This window comes from Dromiciops gliroides, chromosome 4, assembly GCF_019393635.1.
Source record: "Dromiciops gliroides isolate mDroGli1 chromosome 4, mDroGli1.pri, whole genome shotgun sequence".
NCBI classification, from domain to species: Eukaryota; Metazoa; Chordata; class Mammalia; order Microbiotheria; family Microbiotheriidae; genus Dromiciops; species Dromiciops gliroides.
In genome coordinates, this window is record NC_057864.1 from 76,795,144 (window position 1) to 76,815,641 (window position 20,498).

The following is a 20,498-nucleotide window of genomic DNA, read 5'->3' on the forward strand; positions in this document are numbered from 1 at the left end:
TGATCCCAAAGAGATCTGAGAGGACATTCCCCATGCTTTTTGTGCAGAGGTAGCAGTCTTATCGGTATGGGAAACTGCATATAGTTATAATACTGGACTAGATGTGTTAGGTTAGTTTCACTGAACTTCCCCGACCCCCCCCCCCCCTTTATTCTTTGTTATAATACAGCAGCTCACTGAGCAAACAGAAGCAAAACCAAAACATTTAAAACGCAATATGCCAGGGTTATTCATTTTATACTTTACACTCTACAAGATATTTTCAAATACCTCACTGGTAAAACACAGGGTGGAAATTGAAGTCACTTTCTGTCAATGCAGCGCTTCTCTCAGAGCCCTTTGGGTGAGGAAACTGCATCCCCAGCTGGCTCTCTTCACTGTGAGTCAGTGTCCGACGCTGGTGGCATGCGCCCTCAAGGGGGCGCCGTCCCGCTGGAAATCGTCTCAAATGACATGTACAATTTAGGTCACCGCTGTTTGGTAATCCCTGGAAAGACCCAGGTAATATTCCCGAGCAGAACTAGTGCCTAGTGAAACTGACCGCAAGAATTCTTTCGCTAATTTTTCGTTCAAAATCGTAGTTGGATTTTGTTTTTGTTTTTTTGCTGGTTCCAAATCACCTGTATGTTTGGACTTTAAACAGATGAGACAAAAAAAAAATGGACCAGGAAGTGGAGGATCTTGGAAATGTTCCTTCAGCTAGTATGACAAAGAAAGAACAAAGATCATCAGAGTTTCGGTAGTTTCGTCCTAAGTAGTAGTGCAGGAATGTTGGAATGAATCCCTCAAAGGCGTAAGCTAGAGTGGCGGCGAGATGGAAGCTCCTTCGGCTACTTTTCACCTGCAGCTTATTATTACCATCGACTTGGTCCCTTTAGGCTGCTTTCCAGGAAGGAGGGGCAAGATAATTAAAAAACACCCACCCCTCTGACCCTCGCCCCGAAATCCCTTTCTCAGATTTCCTCTACTCCGGGGCCTCGATCCTACGGCCGACTGGATACTTTTTTTTGCCCCTCGCTTCGATACACTATGACTGGTCCTTATATTCTGGCCGAGACTCGAGAGGCCGAGGACGCTCGGATCCGGGAACCTCCAGCAATGACTTTGACCTTGATCTCTTTAATCGCAGGGCGGCTCCCCGGGTGGTAGATGACCGGTCCCTAGTTTGGCTCCAGAAAAATGACTTCTAAAGGCGACCCCTCTCCCACACGACCCCTCCACTTTTAAAAAAGAACTATTGTCATCAAGATTTGCCGGTGAGCTCCTGGGGAGGCCGGGGCTGCGGTGCCGGGGGCGGCTCCACGTGCTCGGGGGCTTCCGCCTCCTGCCCGTTCGCCTCGAGCCGCAGCAGTGCGGGGATCCCGCCTCCCGCAGGCCAACTCCGGGGAAGCCCTCGGTCTTCCCCGGAGCCTCGGCCGCCTCGCCCCGCCCAGCTCCCGCCCCCTCCCTCGGGCTGTTAGAGAACTAGGGGGTCGCCCGGGTCTAGGAGAGCGGTCGAGGAGGTCAAGCAGGGGGATTCCCGAGGAACCGACCCCCTAAACGAGGCCGGAGGTTTCGGGGAAAGCCGAGGGCAGCCGCAGGCATTTTCCCGGGAACCATTTGCCGCTGGAAAGGACCTCCTCTCCCCCCTCCTCCACTCCCCACACACTAGTTACTATGGCAATACAACCGCAACCGCGTGTCGCCATAGCAGCCGCTCCTCCAATCCCATTGGTTTCGTTTCCTTTCCTGCAGGGCTCCCCACCCCCTCCAACAGTCCCTCCGCGTGCAGGGGGAGGGGCCGGGGAGAAGAGGAGGAGGGGTCCCTCGCGTCACTCCCTAGCGCGCGAGGGGAAGAATAGCGTCGGGGGACCGGCGGACGGAACTGTAGGAAGAAGAGGAGGCGTTTCCGGTGGGGTACAGTGGGGGACTGGAAATAGGAAGAGAGGTTGGACTGCGGTGAAGAGAAAGACGGGGGAAGGTTTTGAGTGTAACTCCAGTCTGTTTCGGGTTCGATGTTCCCGGAGCGGCTGGGGTTGCCCCTTCCCGCTGGAAGCGGGAGGAGGATAAAACCGAAGGAGAACAAGCACCACTAGCAGGCTGCTGAGGAGCCGCAACTGCGGCACACGCCCCGGACGACCCCGAAGTCTCTCCATAAGGGTGGAAATCAGGCGGTGGAACCGGTGCGGACGAAGTCTCGCGAGAGCGGCCCCCTCCAGTTTCCTTCCTCTCTTCCAGTCCTCCCGCCCCCTTCTGAGGACCCTCCCCCCTCCCCCTCCTGGGTCGTAGTGTCCCTGCGCCCCACGGGCCGGAGCGGCAGCGAGAGCAGCTTCACCCGCTCCCTCCCCCACCTCCTCTCACCGCCTCACTCACCCCCCCCCTCCCGCCGGGCGAGGAGGAGCCGGAGGAGAGGAAGATGGCGGCGGCCGCCAGCACCAGCGGTACCGCGGGGCCGCTCCGAGGAGCCTGAGAGACCCACGGACGCTTCGCGGGGAGACGCGGCGGCGGAGGATGAGCCTGCAGAGCGCGCAGTATCTCCGGTGAGAGCCGGGGACAGGCACCCTCCCGAAGGGAGCGGCTGGGGGGGGATGGGGACTCCCTGTGCAGGGCTGGGGGAGCCCCGACCGGCCCCCCAGGGGGTAGGGGGCTCCCCGGGGCAGGCAGCGGCTCGGGGGTACGGGGGACACCCGCCGGTCCCCGCCTGGGGCTGGGGGGGGCGGGGAGCCGGTGAGGTCGGGGGGGACCCGCCCGAGGAGGGGCGCTCCGGATGGGAATCCACACACCTGGGGAGGGAGGGCTTTTGGAAGGAACGGATAACTGAGGGGGGTCCCTATGGAGAGGAGACTCTTGAATGGCCATGGGGGCTAGGCGGCTGGGGTGACCGCGGGTCGAGGAGGTCTGGGGCAGACCTCAGGGTCACTATAATCACACCGAGATGGCCAGGTCGTGGAGGAGTCAATGTGTGGCTGCTAGATGGAGTATGAGGAACTTGGGCTGCCTAGAAGAGTGACGTTTGGGGGGGGGAAGGGGGTGGGGTCTAGCACGCTTCTTTTGGGGAGGGGAAAATACCGAAAGAAAAGGTGGGTGGCCCTTGGTGGTGGGACTTGACGTGAGTCGAGTCAGACCACGACTTCTAAACTTGGTATCTTCCCCAGCTCTTAAACAAAGTACTTTGCACTTAGGTGATGAATGCGTGTTGAATTGAGTGGGTGGGTGCCGGGACGTTGTAAGGGAGGGTGGTTGGGAGCTTCAGTGGTGGAGGAAATGAAATGAGCGTCTGCAAGCCGGGGTGCAGAACTGAAGTGTGGACCCTTGTGTTGCAATGTTGAACTGGGGAAGTTCATACTCTGCAGAGAGAGGGTCCAGGAATTTTTGACGGCCTTCCAGGGAATGCTGGGCGTATGGGGACACGGGAAGGAATGATGTTTCTGTGCTTTCTGGAAAAGGGTTGGGGGGGGGGGTTGAAAGGCTTGAAATGAGGAATGCCGCTGTCGATTTCACCCAGTCAAGGCTGATGCTGTGGGGGAGGGTCACGGATCTGCTCAGACTGTAACTTGTTCTGCATAGGTAGCATCTTGGTGCTTTGGTTCCGTTTGAAGGGGTTATCAAAAATAATATGTTAGAGCCGGATAAGACCTTAGAAATCATCTTGTCTAACTCGCCCCTTCATTTTACAGATGAGAAAACTGAGGCCCAGAGTGACTTGCCCAAGGTCAACACAGACTTAAGTAAATTGCAGAGCCAGGATCCAAATTCGGGCCTCTGACTTGAAATCTAATGCTACTCCATTGTACTTGGAAATAGAGAATGACTATTGAGTGATGCAAGGTGAAGATTGTGCAGAAAGGCTAGCACTCTGGTATATATTCAGTATAGAAGTTACCTAATTAAGTAGTTGATTTATATGTGTACAGAAAAAACCTTTATTTCTTCTGTACTGGTTCTACCATGATTAGAGGCCAAGAATGTTTTCTGGAAGGAGAGAATCTTTGACTTGCAATATAATGTCTCAGTGTATTTGGACATTTGGGAGTTTGCAAAAGAATGCCAATGACTTTTGCAAACCCTGGGCACCTTAAGCTATATTACTGGAATAGAAAAAGGGTTTTACATAGCCCTGGGTTTTTAATTTTTTCTTTTACATTTTGTTTATCTTCCAGCTTGTTGAAGGAATAGGGAACAATTTTTGTGTTCTATAATAGTTGAATTTGGGATTGGTTTAATTCTTTGAAGAAGTGAGAAATAGAATGGGAATTGCTAGAGGCAACAGAATAGATTCATTGATGGATAGGGTCCAGAAGACCTTGGGCTCAAATCCTGCTTTTATTGGTAAAGTCACTTGTTTCTGTCTCTTTCCTAGTGTAAGAATGAAGATCCTTGCTATCTCTAAATCTGTAATCCTATGAACTGGCTAAATAAATGTAGAAAATTGAGGATCACAGGAACTGGGTTTTAGTGAAGTGTGAGTTTAGAGAAAAGGGCATTAGATTTAGGAGTCAAGAGACTTGTATTCTAGTCTAGGGCCACCCTGGGTTTTAGTTTATCTGGTAAATGAGGCTGTTGAGCTAAATGACCTCTTAAAACCCTTTCAAGCTTTGTGTATTTATGTGTAACATCTTACCAGGTAGATGGACTGAGCCTGAGATGGCCTTTGAAAGATGATTGATTCTTCAATCTTAGGCCTCTTTCCTAAACAAATAAAGCAGATTGGTATTGGATTTGAGAGACTTGAAGAAAGGTACCAGAGGCTTGAAGAAAGGTCATAGGGTTTATATTCTTGAACTTTTCCCTCTGAAGGTAGGTAGAGAGAATCTTCAGGAAAGTATTTTCTTAAGACTTCTCCTATAGGTTCTCAAAGATGATGCTAAGATATTGCCGAATGTGTTTGAGGGTGTGTGAAGGTCATTCTCCGTGACCTTGATTTCAGGAGCAGAAGTTTTTTTGTCTCCTTTTATCCATTGTAGAGGAACAGTGACTGAGCAGTTTTTAAATTGCATATCTACTGATCTTTTTGTAGACTTTTCACCACAATTGAATTTTAATTTACAAAAACTAGGACCGACCTCTAGACACTGGTGTGGTGGGATGTTGAGACTTGAGGGTGAAACTTCATGTTTTGGAAGTCTCCAGAATGAAGATTAGATGTGGGAGGCCTTTATGGTAAAAGGTGGGAGGGAATTTAAATATCACTAGGGGACAATACAAGTGCATTTAGCTGTATTGAGTAAAAAGATAAAGGGGAGGAGCAGAACTCTTGTACTTTGGAAAAGAGTATGTGGACCTGAAGAAGTTATGCCTATAAAAGAGAGAGAGAGTGTGTGTGTTCGTGATCTTAGAAAATAGGTTGTCAGAATTACTATCTAAAAGCATTAAGTTGACGAGTGAGGTTTCTTGAAATGTGTTCTTATGCAGAATAAAAAAGAAATACCTACGGAAGTGATACCTTAGTTGAAGTAACAAATTTAAAAATATGAGTGTATTTTCTTGTTTGACTCATGACATAGGAAAAAAGCATTTCAAAGGTCATTGTCACAATAGGGTAAAGAGAAAAGTTAGGTGAATTTAGAGTGTTAATGTGTTCTTAGTAATTTGTGTGGGAAAGGGGATGACAAGACTCTTAACTAAGTTAAAAGGACTACCTTGATAGAAGAATCAGGTTTCTTTCATTTAAGAGATTCACCTTATTAAATGGAAAAGGGGGAGAACTCATCATGTCTATTACGACTACAAGAAGAATTTATTAAAATTGAATTGGGAGATTGAGTAGATTGTATGTTAAAGCTTATTATAAAAAGAGAAGGAAACTAGTGGTACCTGAGGCATATACAGTTGTTGGCATTCCATCAGAGCTTCCACTTTTTAAAGTCTCGAGACTTTCTCTGGCATGTGTCTTTGAGGACATTCCCTTCCCCCTCACTTCAGTTTTTTCACCCTTTTATGTGTATGTAAAATCCTTGTGGGTGGGGACTGTCTTTGTATTATATTCCCTGTGTTTAGCATTTAGCTTGGCACATAGTAAGTGCTTAATAAATGCTGGTTGACTTGAAATAACAGGAAATGTACTAGAAAAAATAAGGTCTGCATTTGGGAATTTTATGGCAGAAAGAGGGGAAGAGAGAAAAAGGGATCAAGTTTGAGGGAAGACCTAACCAGTGTTAAGGAAAGGAGGGAAAGAGGATCTCTGCTGGGGTGGGGTGGTCTCCAGGCCCTGTAAGAAGGGGATGATTTCTTTGTATATTCATTTAACATTTTGTTAATAGCATTTAAAAATGTAATGGGTTGCAAAATATTTGATATCTAGCAACTCACAGACATTTCCTTTAGCAGCTACATAGCTGGGCTTAGTGGGAAACTGCTATTGAGACATGTATGGTACTTGATTTGCAGGTGTTTGTTGGTGTTTTGTTTTTGTTTTCCCCCAGCATTATGCTCCCTCCACCCCAACTTCCTTCTTCTCTAGAGCATGCTTTAATCAAGGTCCAGTGGATGTTGCTTGAAGTTAATAGGCTGCACATGGATTTGGTTCTGTTGTAAGCCTTTTGTTGTAATAGGATTTAACCTTTATCAAGGAGGAAAAACAACATCACAACATTATGGACTTAGAGAGTGAAAAGGTATGGAGATTTTGTTTTAAGGGGAGAGGATGATAAAGTACCCCAAGAGGGAACTTTGAAGGGAGTATTACTAGAGATGCTGAGTGGGAGACTGCTAAAGGAGGCAAGGCGAATCTATTGAGCATAGGAAAATATAAAGAAAATAGAGGATAACTAACTCCCAGGAGAAGAGCTATGAGTGAACAGTCAGTGAGAGTGTTAGAAAAAAAGTTGGGATTAACATACATCTTCAAGTGAACATCAGATCTTCATGGGGAAAATTTCTTGGTGTGGAGGCTTAAATGAATATGTCAGTCTTTAGCTTGTAGTTTGAGTTGTCTTCAGAAATGTGTACTTCCTGTCCTAAACTGCAGCATGTCTTTTTAACAGCTGTTACTTGCTACATTAGGAGTGGATGAAGGAATTGAATTGTGTTTACTGATGTCTTCGTTGACAGGTCTGAACCAGTTAGCTCAGCATGATATAAATAAAGTCAAGTTTGAGGATTTTATTCAGATGTTAGGTTTGCATAAAGCAAAAACTGTTTCATGGACTGTGTCACCAAATCCCAAATAACCTCAATTATTATTATTTATCACTTCTCCTTGTAACCAGTTATAGGTTCCTCATTACAACCTTTCAGGTGGGGTGGAGAACTCTCAAAGTGAGTGTCTTTTTGAGGAGTCAGTAGATACATGATTTATAATAGTTCAGCATATTTCCACAAAATATTTTGCAACTTAAAAGGTTGTATTTTTAGGCATAATAAGCAAGTTTAGTTGTTCGTATTAAATTTTGACAGTGGAGGTTAACAGTGACCACAGAGTTGCCAGTTTTAGAGCTAAAAGGGATCTCAGAAGCTGTCTGGTGCAGTTCCTTCATTTTATGGGTGAAACTAAGGCTTTAACAAGGCCAGCTGAGTGGTGCAAGGTTATAGGTTGCTTAACCTGTTGTCTCACCTCTGTCATTTCACTACATGAGTTCTTAAGGCTCCAAATCTAGGACTCAACTTTCCAATAAACCAACAAGGAACCACTAACGTAGGGAGGAGGCAGAGGAATGACTTAATCAGAAAATGGTCAACGAATGGGTGCAATTCTGTAATAATGATGTAATAGACACCTTTCTTTCTTTTCTTTTTCAGCACCTAAAGGTTTGCAAAGTACTTTTACAGATCCCTTTGAGTAGGTACTACAACTATTCCCATTTTACGGATGAGGAAACTGGAGTTTAGAGATATTCAGTGAATTGCTTAATAGCTTCTAAGTATTTAAAGGGGGAATTGGAAGCTTAGTCTTCCTGTGTCGGTATCCAGCACTCTAGTCAGCTCCTGTAGTGGATGTTAATAAGCAGAACATCATGGAAGCTACATGGAAAAAATATCTCCTTTTAATTTCCATTTTGGCTATTGTGAGGAGGTAAACTGTGATTACTTAAAGCAAACATTTCAGTTGATTTCATTAAACTGAATAACCCTTATTTTTCAGTATCTGCATTGTCCCCACTCTTCCCCCACATAATCAGGATTTACAAAGAACTATGGAATGTTAGGCAGTCTTGATGATGATTTTGTGGGTGATGATGAACGTTTTAAGGGAATAGTAGTTTAGATAGGTAATACTCCAGTGAAATTCCACTCTGTTCCACGTGTGCTTTTATGTCTGTTCCTTTCTTATGCCCTCAAGGATTTATTCCATCAAGTAATCCCTTCTCTTCCTCTCTTCTAGCTACTTTCCTCCTGACTATAAACATGCTTATTAAGTTTTCCTTGTATTGGAAAAAAAACAAACACCTTTCCTTGTTTCTGCCATTCCCTCATGCTAGTACTATTCCATTTCCTTTCCTTTTTAGGTCAGATTCTTAAATTTGATTTGATTTTTAAAAAAACTTTTAAAAATTTAAGTGCTTTCTGTATGCTTAGCACTGAACATAAGTTGTTGATATTGATTGGCTTCTTTTTTTTTTTTTTTTGCCATCCCTTCTCTCCTTAGCTGCCTGCATTCTGACTTCCCTCCTCTACCACTTTATAAGCTTTTTCCAAGAATTCTGAATTTGAGGCCAGAAGACCAGGTCTCTAACTTTGTAGCTTCTCTGAGCCTTAAATTTCTTAATTTGTTAAAGGGGGGGGTATTTTTGAGTGTAGTCTCTTCCTCACAAATTGCTGGGATCAAATGAAATATAACATATGTAAAGGTGTTTTGTAAATAATGAAGCATTATGTATTTAAATGTAAGCCATTCTCTCCCAAGTTACCACTAACTTTTTCTAAAAGGTTGTTGCCATGTGTATTTTCGCAGTTTTCATTTCCTTGCTCTGCTGCTTTTGACACTTGACTATGCTCTACACACTCTGGGTTTCTCTGATATTTGCCCAGCGATAGTCATAGTTTTCTTACCTTGCTGGCTCCTTTAAACTTTTCTCTGCCTTATGCTTCCAGGAATTCGTTTCTGGATTTCTCTTTTGTAATTAAAACTTTTTTCCTCCAAAAACTCCCGCACCCCCTCTTCCTCTCAGCTCTCCCTATCCCACCCATGACTACCAATTGAAAAGCAAGAAAAACAAAACCTTGTATAGTCAAGCAAAGCAAATTCCCACATTGTCCTAATTGGACTTTCTTTTTAGGCCACATTTTAATGGCTGTAAATGGTTCTGCATTAAAGCCACATAGCCAGCTTTCCACAAGGTGCTCTCCGAGCTTAGAACAGACTTTCAGTCTTACTGATGTGCTCTTCCATTCCATTCCAAGAACAGAGGGCTTCCCTTGGGCCTTAATCCTAAATCTTTTTGAACAAATGTAATAATACATTTAATAAATGCCCCTTGAATCTATCTAACGTTTCCTACCTGTCCGAGCTCAGCTGCAGTTTTATTCCCTTCTATACAGTTTCATGGTGAGAATCCATTTTTTGATGACTTCTTACTCTTGCCCACCGGAGAAGGTCCTTTTCTGTAACCTATAATATAATAAAACATGGTTTCCACTCAAAACAAAAGAGGGGTTATTTTCTTCTTTCCCATCCCATGTCCACCAGGTCTTTTACTTTTTTTCTTAATTATTATTTTAAAATTTTTTTCTTTATTCCCTTTCCCATTGCATCATAGTCCAGTCTTCTTTGCTTCACACTTGGACTACTGTATTTTCTGCTAGCCTTTTTTTGGTCTGTAGTTCCATTTCACTTCACTCCCCCATCAATCCTGTGCACCAGTGCCAAATGGACCATTTTAAAGTACTACCTCTTACATGGCAGCCCTCAGCGTCATTCAGTTGACCATAGAATAAAATCTAAATTCCTTAGCTTCACATCCAAGGCACTCTACAATATGATCTTTTTAGCTCACTCTCCAGTCAATAATCCTCCAAACGTCTACTTTAAATTTTTCTTCATGTTGTCTCCCAAACAGATCAGGCTTTTTCTTGCTTCCGTGCACTTTGCCCAAACCCTTTTCATCCCTCCAATGTCTTCTCTCTTTCACTGAGGCATTTAGTGGCTGTTACCCTGTGTGTTAGATTTTAAAAACAGTGTCAGGGCTGTTTCTCTAACTGTATTGCAAGTTACTTGAAGACAGGACCCATGTCTCTAGCACCTAGCAGTTTTTTCAGTTAAATTTTGATTTTATTGTTTTATGCTTTTTGCTTTATATATCACTTTCCAGTAGAATGTATTCTTGAGTCAAGAACTAGCGTCTCACTTGCGAACTTGTATCCGTAGCACCTAGTACAATGCAAAATACAGTGGACATTGAATAAATACTTGCTGGTTGATTTCCAATCTAGCTCCCCCCTCCCTATATGAATTCTGCCTTGTAAAAAGAAAAAGACTAATCAACCCCCCCCTGCAAATTACAGTAGTCCAGTTCCTGGCACATAGTAAGTACTTCATAAGTACTTGTAAACATGACAGCAGAGAAAAGAAGCATGTCCTCTGGATTTAAGATCAGACTTTTAATCTTGAGTTCAAGCGTCTTGTAGTATTTTCATTTATTATAATGCATAATATTGTACACATTGTTCTCTTGGGTCTGGCACAGTGTTCTAAATTTAGTTAGGTGTCAGGCTCTTTAATGGTGATAGAGAAGAATCAGAGAATGATAATCTATTAGACAAATCTCATTTTAATGTTATCTAATTTTAGTATAACAAAATTCTTTTTGTAAAACCAGCACCCTTTCACTTTAAATGTTGGGCTCTTGCTATCTACTCCCCAAACAGCAGGTTAATGAAATAGTCTATTTGTTGTTCAGTCATTTCACTCATGTCTGACTCTTTGTGACACCATTTGGGGTTTTCTCAGCTGAGATACTGGAGTGATTTGCCATTTACTGGTGAAGAAACTGAGGCAAATAGGATTAACTTGACTTGCTCCAGGTCAAACTTGCCCAAGCTAGAATGAGGCCAGATTTAACTCAGGAAGATGAGTCTTCCAGACTCCAGGCACAGCACTCTGTCCACTGCGCCACCTAGCTTCTCTAAATAGTATATACATGTTAGTAAATATAAAATGCTCCAGTATTCTTTTTGTCCTTGTATCCTAGTGCCTAGTACAGTTTCTAGTGCATAGAGTAGGTACTTGATATGTTTTAATTGAATTGGTATAATTAGTGTCTAGAGAATTGAATAAAATTTTGTTGCTTCAATGGGGAGTATATATTACTAGAAATCCTAATTATATGAGATAATTTAGCCATCATTGTTTTCAGAAGTCTCAATTCAAGTGAACATCTTGCTCAGATGAAAACTTCTTAACCTTCTTATTCTAGGTGCATTGATTTTATTCATCCTTACCATTTCAACCACATGTAATCTAAATGGCCTGTTTTATTTCTTCAATGATCTCTATTCCTTGTTTGATTAAGAAATATTTTTCTTTTTCTTTCTTTTTTTTTTTGATTAAGAAATCTTGATCTAGTTCTAGCTATCAAAGCTTAGATGATCTGGTTCTCCTAATTTTTTAATGGTGTTACCATTAATTTAGGTCATTGTTGTTTTGTCATTTCAGTCATATCTGATTCCTTATGTCCCCTTTTTGGAGTTTTCTTGGCAGAGATATTAGAGTGGTTTGCCATTTCCTTCTCTAGCTTATTTTATAGATGAGGCAAACTGAGGCAAACAGGGTTTAAGGGACTTGCCAAGGATCACACAGCTAGTAAGAATCTGAGGCCAAATTTGAACTTAGATCTTCCTGACTCCAGGCCCAGCCACTCTATTTACTGTGCCTCCTAGCTGCCTATTTAATTTAGGTCATGTCTTCATTTTGAGCTTATTGATATATGATATAATTATAACCTAATTTATGACAGTGCTTCCCAATTTTTCCAAGAGTTTTTATACGAGAAGAGTAAAAACAGCTTAAAAATAAATTTATCCTGAACTTAAACATTAAAACAAAATGGAACTTAAATAACAAATCGTGGGCATTTTCCATATACGTGTAAGACAGAAAAAGTATTATACAATAAACTGCAAGTGTCTGTTAGGTACAGATTGCTTTTCTTTTTAAAATTATAATGGTGGGTCAGCTAGGTGGCGCAGTGGATAGAGCACCGGCCCTGGAGTCAGGAGGACTTGAGTTCAATTCTGGACTCAGACACTTAACACTTACTAGCTGTGTGACCCTGGGCAAGTCACTTAACCCCAATTGCCTCACCAAAAAAACCCCAAAATACAAAAAACCAAAATTATAATGGTACTTGTAACTTTTAAAACAGTTCTGTTTGTATTACTTTCTGGTCTTTTCTGTAAAAGCATTGTTTTTTGCAGTACAGTTTGAGTTCCTATTTTTGGGAAATGTCTGTCATCCATCCTTACTTTTAGGCTTTTGTGAAGAAGTGATTTTGACTGACTTTTTGGTGTAGGAGGGAGTCACAATACACTATTGTGGGAGCAATAATAGTTGTTGAAATTAAGTGTGTAGACTACTTGGAAATGTTGTGTGATTGTCTTTGCAGTAGCAGTTTGTAATTTGATCTTACAGGTTCACAATTCTTCAATAAGCCCATGTTACTTTAAATAATTAAATTGCTGTTACTTAAGCTCAAAAAATACTCAGAAGATTATAAAAATTCTTTTGAATAACTTCAGTTTACCTTTCATTTTAATAGGAAAGTATAGGTTCTTCTTAAAAAGTGAAACCCATAAGTACTTCCATGTCATAACTTACTGTTGGTAATAAAACAGGAAAGAAAAGTGTTAACAAAATGTATTGTACCAAATTGTTTCATAATGTTAAAAAAATAACTTTAGCCTTCTGTTATCTTACATCACTCCATTACTTTCCATTGTAATAAGAGATAGTATCAGTATCAGTAACTCTGGGATGAACAGGAGGATGATAGATAAGATGCCAAGTAACATTTTAGAATTTTTTGGGGGTAGGGTTAATTTAAAAAATATATTTTGAATTCAATATGGATTTAGAGATGTATGTTTTATAAGATCATAGTAGTCATGGATGGACCCATATTCTTCCCAAAGAAATTAATTTTCCTGATTCTTGGAGGGAGGTACCTTAAGGTAAAGGTAAAGATGAAGAGATAATTCACTATGAAGAACCTTATAATTAAAGGCTGCTGTTCTTAACATGCTTTACAATTGGTTTGGGTTTTTGTTGGGCGGGGCTACTTCAATGCAGTCAGTTTTCTTCGTAGATCTATATATTTTATTTTATGCATTTCAGAAAGTCTGAGAAGACTTCACCAGACTGCCAGAGGGGGGTATGGACACACAGAAAGTTTAAGAGCCCCTGGTGTAAAGGATGTGAAGCTTGAGAATAAAAATAACGTCTTTTGCATCTCTACACTTTTCTAGGACAATTGAGTCCTTTTGGGAATAGGGTAAGAGGCCCATTTACTAATGGTATCCCATTTTCAGTATTCTTGACTGCCTGTATTTAATCATCAGATGGTATAGTATAATAATTGACCTGATGGAGACAACTTAAATGACAGCCAGGGCAGGGTCTTTCTGTGAAAAGTTTTTTCAGTCTCATTTATATCTCTGTATAATCTTCATTTTATTTTTTAAACTTTTCCCAGTGTTTATTATTTATTTTTTCCATCTTAATAGTATTTTTTTACAATTACATGTAAATGTAGTTTACAATATTCATTTTTATAAGATTTCGAGTTGCAAATTTTTCTCCCTCCCTCCCTTCCCTGCTCCCCCCCAAGATATCAGCAGTCTGATATAGGCTATACAGTACAATCATGTTAAACATATTTCCACATTAGTCATGTTATGAAAGAAGAATCAGAACTAATGGGAAAAATCACAAGAAAAAAAAAAACAAAGTGAAAATACTATGCTTTGATCTGCATTCAAGACTCCATCAGTTCTTTCTCTGGATGTGGATAGCATTTTCCATAATGAGTCTTTTGGAATTGTCTTGGATCATTATATTATTGAGAAGAGCTAAGTCAATCATACTTGATCATCACACAGTGTTGTTACTGTGTATAATATTCTCCTAGTTCTGTTCATTTTACTCAGAATCAGTTCATGTAAGTCTTTCCAGATTTTTCTGAAATCATCCTGCTCATCATTTCTTATAGCACAGTAGTATTCCATTCCATTCACATACAACCACTTGTTCAGCCATTCTCCAACTGATGGGTACTACCTCAATTTTCAATTCTTTGCTACTACAAAAAGTGCAGTTACAAATATTTTTGTACATGTGGCTCCTTTTTCCCTTTTTATGATCTCTTTGGGATACAGACCTAGTAATGTTGGACACTATAATTTTTAGCACGTGTGCTTTCAAATATCTCATTAAATCCTTACAACAAATGAGTTAAGAGAGTTAAGATGAAATAAACTTAGGCATAACTAACTTGTTCAGAGTCACAGATCTAGTTAGTGGCAGAACCAGAACCCTGTTTACCTGGCTCTTCATTTGACCTTTTGGTCTGTGAGCTTAGGTTTTCCATTTTGTAACCATATATGATATAAAGTCTGGTTTAGATGGATCAAAAATTATTATTGTCAGAAGCTTTCTTGTGGTCTGAGGACAATTTCATCTTTTTATCCCTGTTTTCCTATCTCATAAGTTAAGTTGATAATGTTTGCCCCCTGTTTACTTCACAGGAGTAGCATAACATTTAACTACCCACATCAAGCTGTAAAGTTATATACAAAACGTTCACACTGGACTATCTACTTTTACATCGATTACCCATAACAGTGCTGTGAAGTGTAGGTAGTGCAAGGATTATACATTTGATACATTAGGAAACTGGTGTGGTAAAAAGTTTTAACAGTCGGTTAGCGATAATGGAGAGACGCCGGGTGTTATAGCATCACAGCTCATAAGTGGGAAATCCAAGACTGGAACTTTTTTCTACTGACTCCATCTACATGTAAGGAAAGTCTTAAGTGTAAAAGAGAAGTATAGTTCTCCAAACAAATTGGAAATTATGAGGCATAAAAATAAAAGTGATTGAAGAGAATCACAGTTTCGTAGGATTAGATTAGTCTGATTTTTGTTAGAACTTCAGAAGAGTGACCTAAAGATTCACTGGTATATGAGCAGGTCACAAACTTTGATTCATTCTACCATGCTGGTAAAGGCTTCAGGATGTCATCCTTCCTGGGAAATGGCTTATCACTGTGTTGGGCTCAGCAGCTCTTGAAGCCGTGTATTTGCCAGGTTCCATAGGAATCTAGATCTGTGTTAGTGGAGTTCATGTGGGTAAGATGACAAGTTTTCAATTGAAGTCTAGAGCTGGAAGAGATACTGGAGACCATCCAGTCTAACCTTATTTTAACACGTGAAGAAACTGATGCACAGGGAGGACAAGTGACCTAGAACCTGCTAAGCCCTAGGAATGTGGATGGAAGTAATTACATTTAAGTGATGATGGCTCATGAAGTAGATTTTGGCTTGAAAATCCCAGAGATGTTGAGCCAAGTTTATAGGTTTGTGCTGACTAACTCACCATTCAACACCTTAGGCCCTAGGACAGTGGTTCTGGGACTTGTAGAGAATAGCAAGAAGTTGGCTGGGGTGGATAGTCAGATAGGATCTAAAGTTGATCGTTTGCCCAGTAAGTGGAACAGCCAGGACTAAAAGATAGATTTTCATACTTGTAGTTCAATTATTATTTTGTGGAATTTTTAAACATTTGTGTAATTTAAAATTCTAAATGTGGGTTCTAATCTGTTCCCCCAGTTTTGGGGGAAACTGACTAAAATCACTGATAAAATGAGTTTAGGTTTTTAAGGATTTATTGAAAGATAGAAAAAGAAAGATTGAGAACAGAATTCCTACAGCCTGGCAATCCTATCTTTCCTCAATTTTCCTGTGAAGTCCTCTGCCGCCACCACCACTACGGTGAAGTCAAGAACCAAAAAGAGAGCAAGCTCTCCGTGCAGGCCCTCCTTCTTCCTTCCTGTCCCCTCCCAGAAATGGGAGGCTCCTCAAGTTGATTGGCTGGTAGCCTTGATAGACAGTACCCATGAGCAAATGTCACTTCCTGACACCGAGGAAAAGCCGCATTCTCCTCATGGTGGAGCTTTCCTATAGTAAGTCTCCAATAGGTGGCGTCATTCCAATCATTACACATTTTAAATAGACTTTTTTGGGGGGGAGCAGGGTAATGAGGGTTAAGTGACTTGCCCAGGGTCACACAGCTAGTAAGTGTTGCTTCTGCGGCTGGATTTGAACTCAGGTCCTCCTGAATCCAGGGCTGGTGCTCTATCCACTGCACCACCTAGCTGCCCCTATACATTTAATATTTTAAAAGCTCTTTTTTATTTTAGAATTTGTCTGATAGACTTAAACGAGATCATGTATGTGATGTACTTTGCAACAAGCCTTAAAGTGATGTCAGCAGTTAGCAATCATGATATATTTGTGTTTGTTCTGAGAAAACACAATTTCAAATAGAAAATATTTGCTAATCTAACACCCCTGACAAAGAAGCCTAATGCTCCTTCAATGGAAATATATTCTATTAGGTTGATAGAGAATCTAAGACATAATTACTAGCTTGAATTTCTCACTGAGAAACTTGGAAAGCATAACAAGTTAGGTTTATTCACGTTGAGGCGTCTGGTTGGCACAGTGGATAGAGCACTGGGGCTGGAGTCAGGAAGGACCTAAGTTCAAATTTAGCCTCAGACACTTAGGCTGGACACTGGGCAAATCATTTTTATGTGCCTCAGTTTCCTCATCTGTCAAATGCACTTAACCTCCCAAGGTTGTTGTGAAGATCAAATGATCTGTAATAAACTTAGCACAGTATCTGCAACTTAGTAAGAAAACTGTATAAATGTTAGCTATTATTATTTCTTTAATGCAGATATTATTGCAGAGTTTGGAGTTAGCTATTTCATGTGGAGAGATTATAAATACAAACCCTAAATCTAAACAAAACCCTAAGTGACTACTGATAATAATCAGCTCCAGTTGACTTTAAGAGCTGCTGAGCCCAACATATCTGCTTAGCTTTGCCAAATCATTTCATAGAATCTCAGAGTTAGAGAATATGCTAGTGGGTCATTTAGCTCCAACCATACATGACCAAGAATCTCATCTACATATTTTTACATGTCCTTTTGTTGTCTATGACATTAGAATGTGAGCTCATTGCAAGAAGAGATTGTTCATTCTTTTTTACCCACTGCATGTAATAGTTAGTGTTTGAAATCTTTCTCTGAATTCCTCATTTGTCGTTTCTTGCCGTGTAATAATCTCATATTAAAATACTAGGTTTTTCAGCCTTTCCCCATTTGGTAGTGGGTGCCCACCCCCAATTTGTTTCAGTTTTTTGCTACCTCAAAAAGTGCTGCTATGAGTATTTTGTTAAATATTGGACATTTTGTTTCTTTCACTTCCTTGGGGTACAAGCCGAGTGATGGATTTCTAGGTCAAGAAGTATAAGATTTTATTTAGTTTCTTATATAATTCCAAATTGAAATTCTGAGTGATTGGATGCTTCATAAACTGAGGGTATACCTCCAAATTCTGTACTGGGGGTATTTTGTATTCTGAAACGCTTCTCTTTTCTCTCTTTTGGTATGAATCAGACTTGATCAAATTGAATTCTTTTCTCAGTCTATTTCTATAGTTTTCTTGAAAGAATTTTATTTTACATTTTGTTTTTGCATTCAGTATTCATTAGTGAGATTTATAGTTATGTTTTCCTCTGTCATGTGACTCTTCTTTTGAGGGAGCAATGGGGAACATATTTGCCTCAAGACTTTGGGAGAGTTCTTTGGGAATTTCTGTAACAGAGGTATTGTTATTTAAATCTTTGCTATCACCCATAAATTGATCTGACCTTGGTCTTTTCTTTCTCTTCTGTTTAAAAAATTGATTTCTCAATTCCTTTGAATTAAGATCTCAAATTCTTTTTTTTTTAGTTTAATAAATTTTTTAGTTTAATAAATTGTTGATATTTTGTTTTATATCATCTAAATTTCTCAGAGAGGAATCTCATAATAAACAATAGCTAATAGTCATATGGCTCTTTAAAGTTTGCAAAGTGCTTTATATATGTTATTTCATTTGTTACCTTTGTAAATGGTTCTGCTTACTTCCCTTTCCATCAGTTCATACAAGTCTTCATAGATTTTCCTGAAACCATTTTCTTCATTGTTTCTTATAGCACAAAAGTATTCCTTTAATTTCATATACTTATTCAGCCATTCTACAGTTGATGATCATCTCAGTTTTTTTCACCACAAAAAGTACTGTGTGTGTATTTATGTGTATGTGTGTATATATATGTGTGTGTATATATATATATATATATATATAGAGAGAGAGAGAGAGAGAGAGAGAGAGAGAGAGAGAGAGAGAGGCAGGGCAATGAGGGTTAAGTGACTTGCCCAGGGTCACACGGCTAATAAGTTTCAAGTGTCTGAGGTTGGATTTGAACTCAGGTCCTCCTGAATCCAGGGCCAGTGCTTTATCCATTGCGCCACCTAGCTGCCCCTAGTACTGTATATATTTTTGTAAAGATGGGTCTTTTCCCTTTTTTTCTTTGATCTTTTTGGGCTATAGCCCTAGTAGTAGTGTTGCTGGGTCAAAAGTTTAATAGCTTTTTGGACATGGTTCCAAATTGTTCTCCAGAATGGTTGGATCAGTTAGCAGCTATTATGGTACCTATTTTCTCACAGACCTTTCTAGCATTTGTCATTTTTCTTTTCTGTCGTCTTAGCCAATCTGATTAATGTGTTGGGGTACCTCAAAGTTGTTTTAATTTGCATCTTTTCAGTTATTTGTGATTTAGAATATTTTTTCATGTGACTCTTGATAGCTTTGATTTCTCCCTCAGAAAACTGTTCATTTTCCTTGACAATTAATTGGGGGATAGTTTGAACTCTTACAAAATTAGCTTAGTTCTGTATATATTTGAGAAACAAGACTTTATTCAGAGAAACTTGCTTTAAAAATTTGTGTTCTTTTTCTAATTTTAACTGCATTGGTTTTGTTTGTGCAGAAACTTTTTATGTATTCAAAATTATCTATTTTGCCTCCTGTGAACTATCTCTTGTTTGATTATGAACTCTTTCCATATCCATAGTACATACAGGTAATTTTCAGGCTCTACTAAGTTGCTTATGATACTACTCTTTATGGTTAAATCATTTACTCATTTTGATCTTATCATAGTATATGATGTGAGATGTTGGTCTGTACCCTTTTTTTGGCTATATTTTCAAAATATCCTTGTGAGCTACGGTTCTTTTATAAAAGTATATTCACTTTTTTTCATTTTGATGTCAAACAAAATCACAAATATATTCTTTTCTCTTTTTAAGTTACTCATTCCAGATCATCTGTCTCCAAATTAGGTAAGCTATTAATGAGAAAGCAGTTCAGACTCATTGCTGATATTAGTTATTTACATCTAGTCAAGTTTGAAGTGAATTTGAAATTATCCAATGGAATATCTAAAAAGATATCACTTGAAATCCTTTCTATTTCCTTTAAGGTAAATATAAGTCTCTCCCTGTTCCCTTTATAGTTAGCTGGTATCAGACTTGGAGTGTAAGTAGGTCTTCTTACAACAACAATTTACAACATGAATAATTTTCTCCTTTTTTAAAGGAGTAATGTAATGTCCACTCAAGAGATTATCTTTGCAGTAAGAGGTTTTGGTATGACCGTTTTTCTTCCTTTTTTTTTTTCCTGGATAACATTTTTATTTGTTGGGTTTTAAAAGAAATTTATCAACTAACAAGCATCAATTAGGACCTGCTATATGTTAATAACAGTGCTGGAAATTAAAGAATCCCTGCCCTTAAGGAGCTTACATTCTATTGTGGGACACAATATTTATATGTATGCATGTATATATTTATGCTGAATGAATACAAATTAAGAACAGGGTAATTAAATACAAGTGACCCAGGGTGGGAGCAAGCAATAGGTGGGAAATTAACATTTTACTGGGTATGGCCATTTTCCCTGCATCTATGTATATGTATTTTAACCTGACTTATGATTGCTAAGGTGTATTTTATAACATAAAAAGAATCTTTGTGGAACTTCAAACACTAGTTTTGTAGGTTACTTATTACCACTTCTGTTGTCTGCTTTTGCTCATGATTTGTAGAAGTCATTTTAACTTGTTCTACCAAGGACAAATCATGTTGCTGCTTCTTAGTTGCTACTCTATAGTTTCCCAGATTGGAATCACTTGAAAGATGTCGGTAGAAACTGACATTCCTTTTATTTTACAGGCTCTTATATAACCTTGTAACTGAGACCAAACACTAATGATGAGAAATAATTATTTTTAGAGACAGTCTGCCCATTTGTTCTTTCTGACACATGATTATAATTCTTACACACTTTTAGTCTTAAACCTTTCCTGATAGAACCTGAGGAAACTTTTCCTCATATGTTTAGTAAAGGCTGGTCATTTGAGGAACATGATGAAGGAGCATATATTTTTTTAAGTAATAAACATTTTTAT

The 20,498-nt window shown here is 39.8% G+C and overlaps 1 protein-coding gene across 8 annotated transcripts in view; it reads left to right on the top strand.

Annotated features, from left to right (window-relative positions):
- The first annotated feature begins 2,098 nt into the window (after positions 1 to 2,098).
- Positions 2,099 to 20,498, top strand: part of SMG7 (SMG7 nonsense mediated mRNA decay factor) — a 95,956-nt gene continuing 77,556 nt past the window's right edge. For 6 of the 8 annotated variants that reach the window (XM_044001336.1, XM_044001338.1, XM_044001340.1 and 3 more), the window contains exon 1: positions 2,391 to 2,519. Coding sequence is in view for 1 of the 8 variants with exons in the window: in XM_044001337.1 (XP_043857272.1) it covers positions 2,491 to 2,519 (29 nt within the window). In the remaining 7 variants the exon portion in view is untranslated. Of the gene's footprint in view, positions 2,520 to 20,498 lie in introns of all 8 variants that reach the window. The other 2 variants (XM_044001342.1, XM_044001337.1) reach the window with 2 other exon arrangements.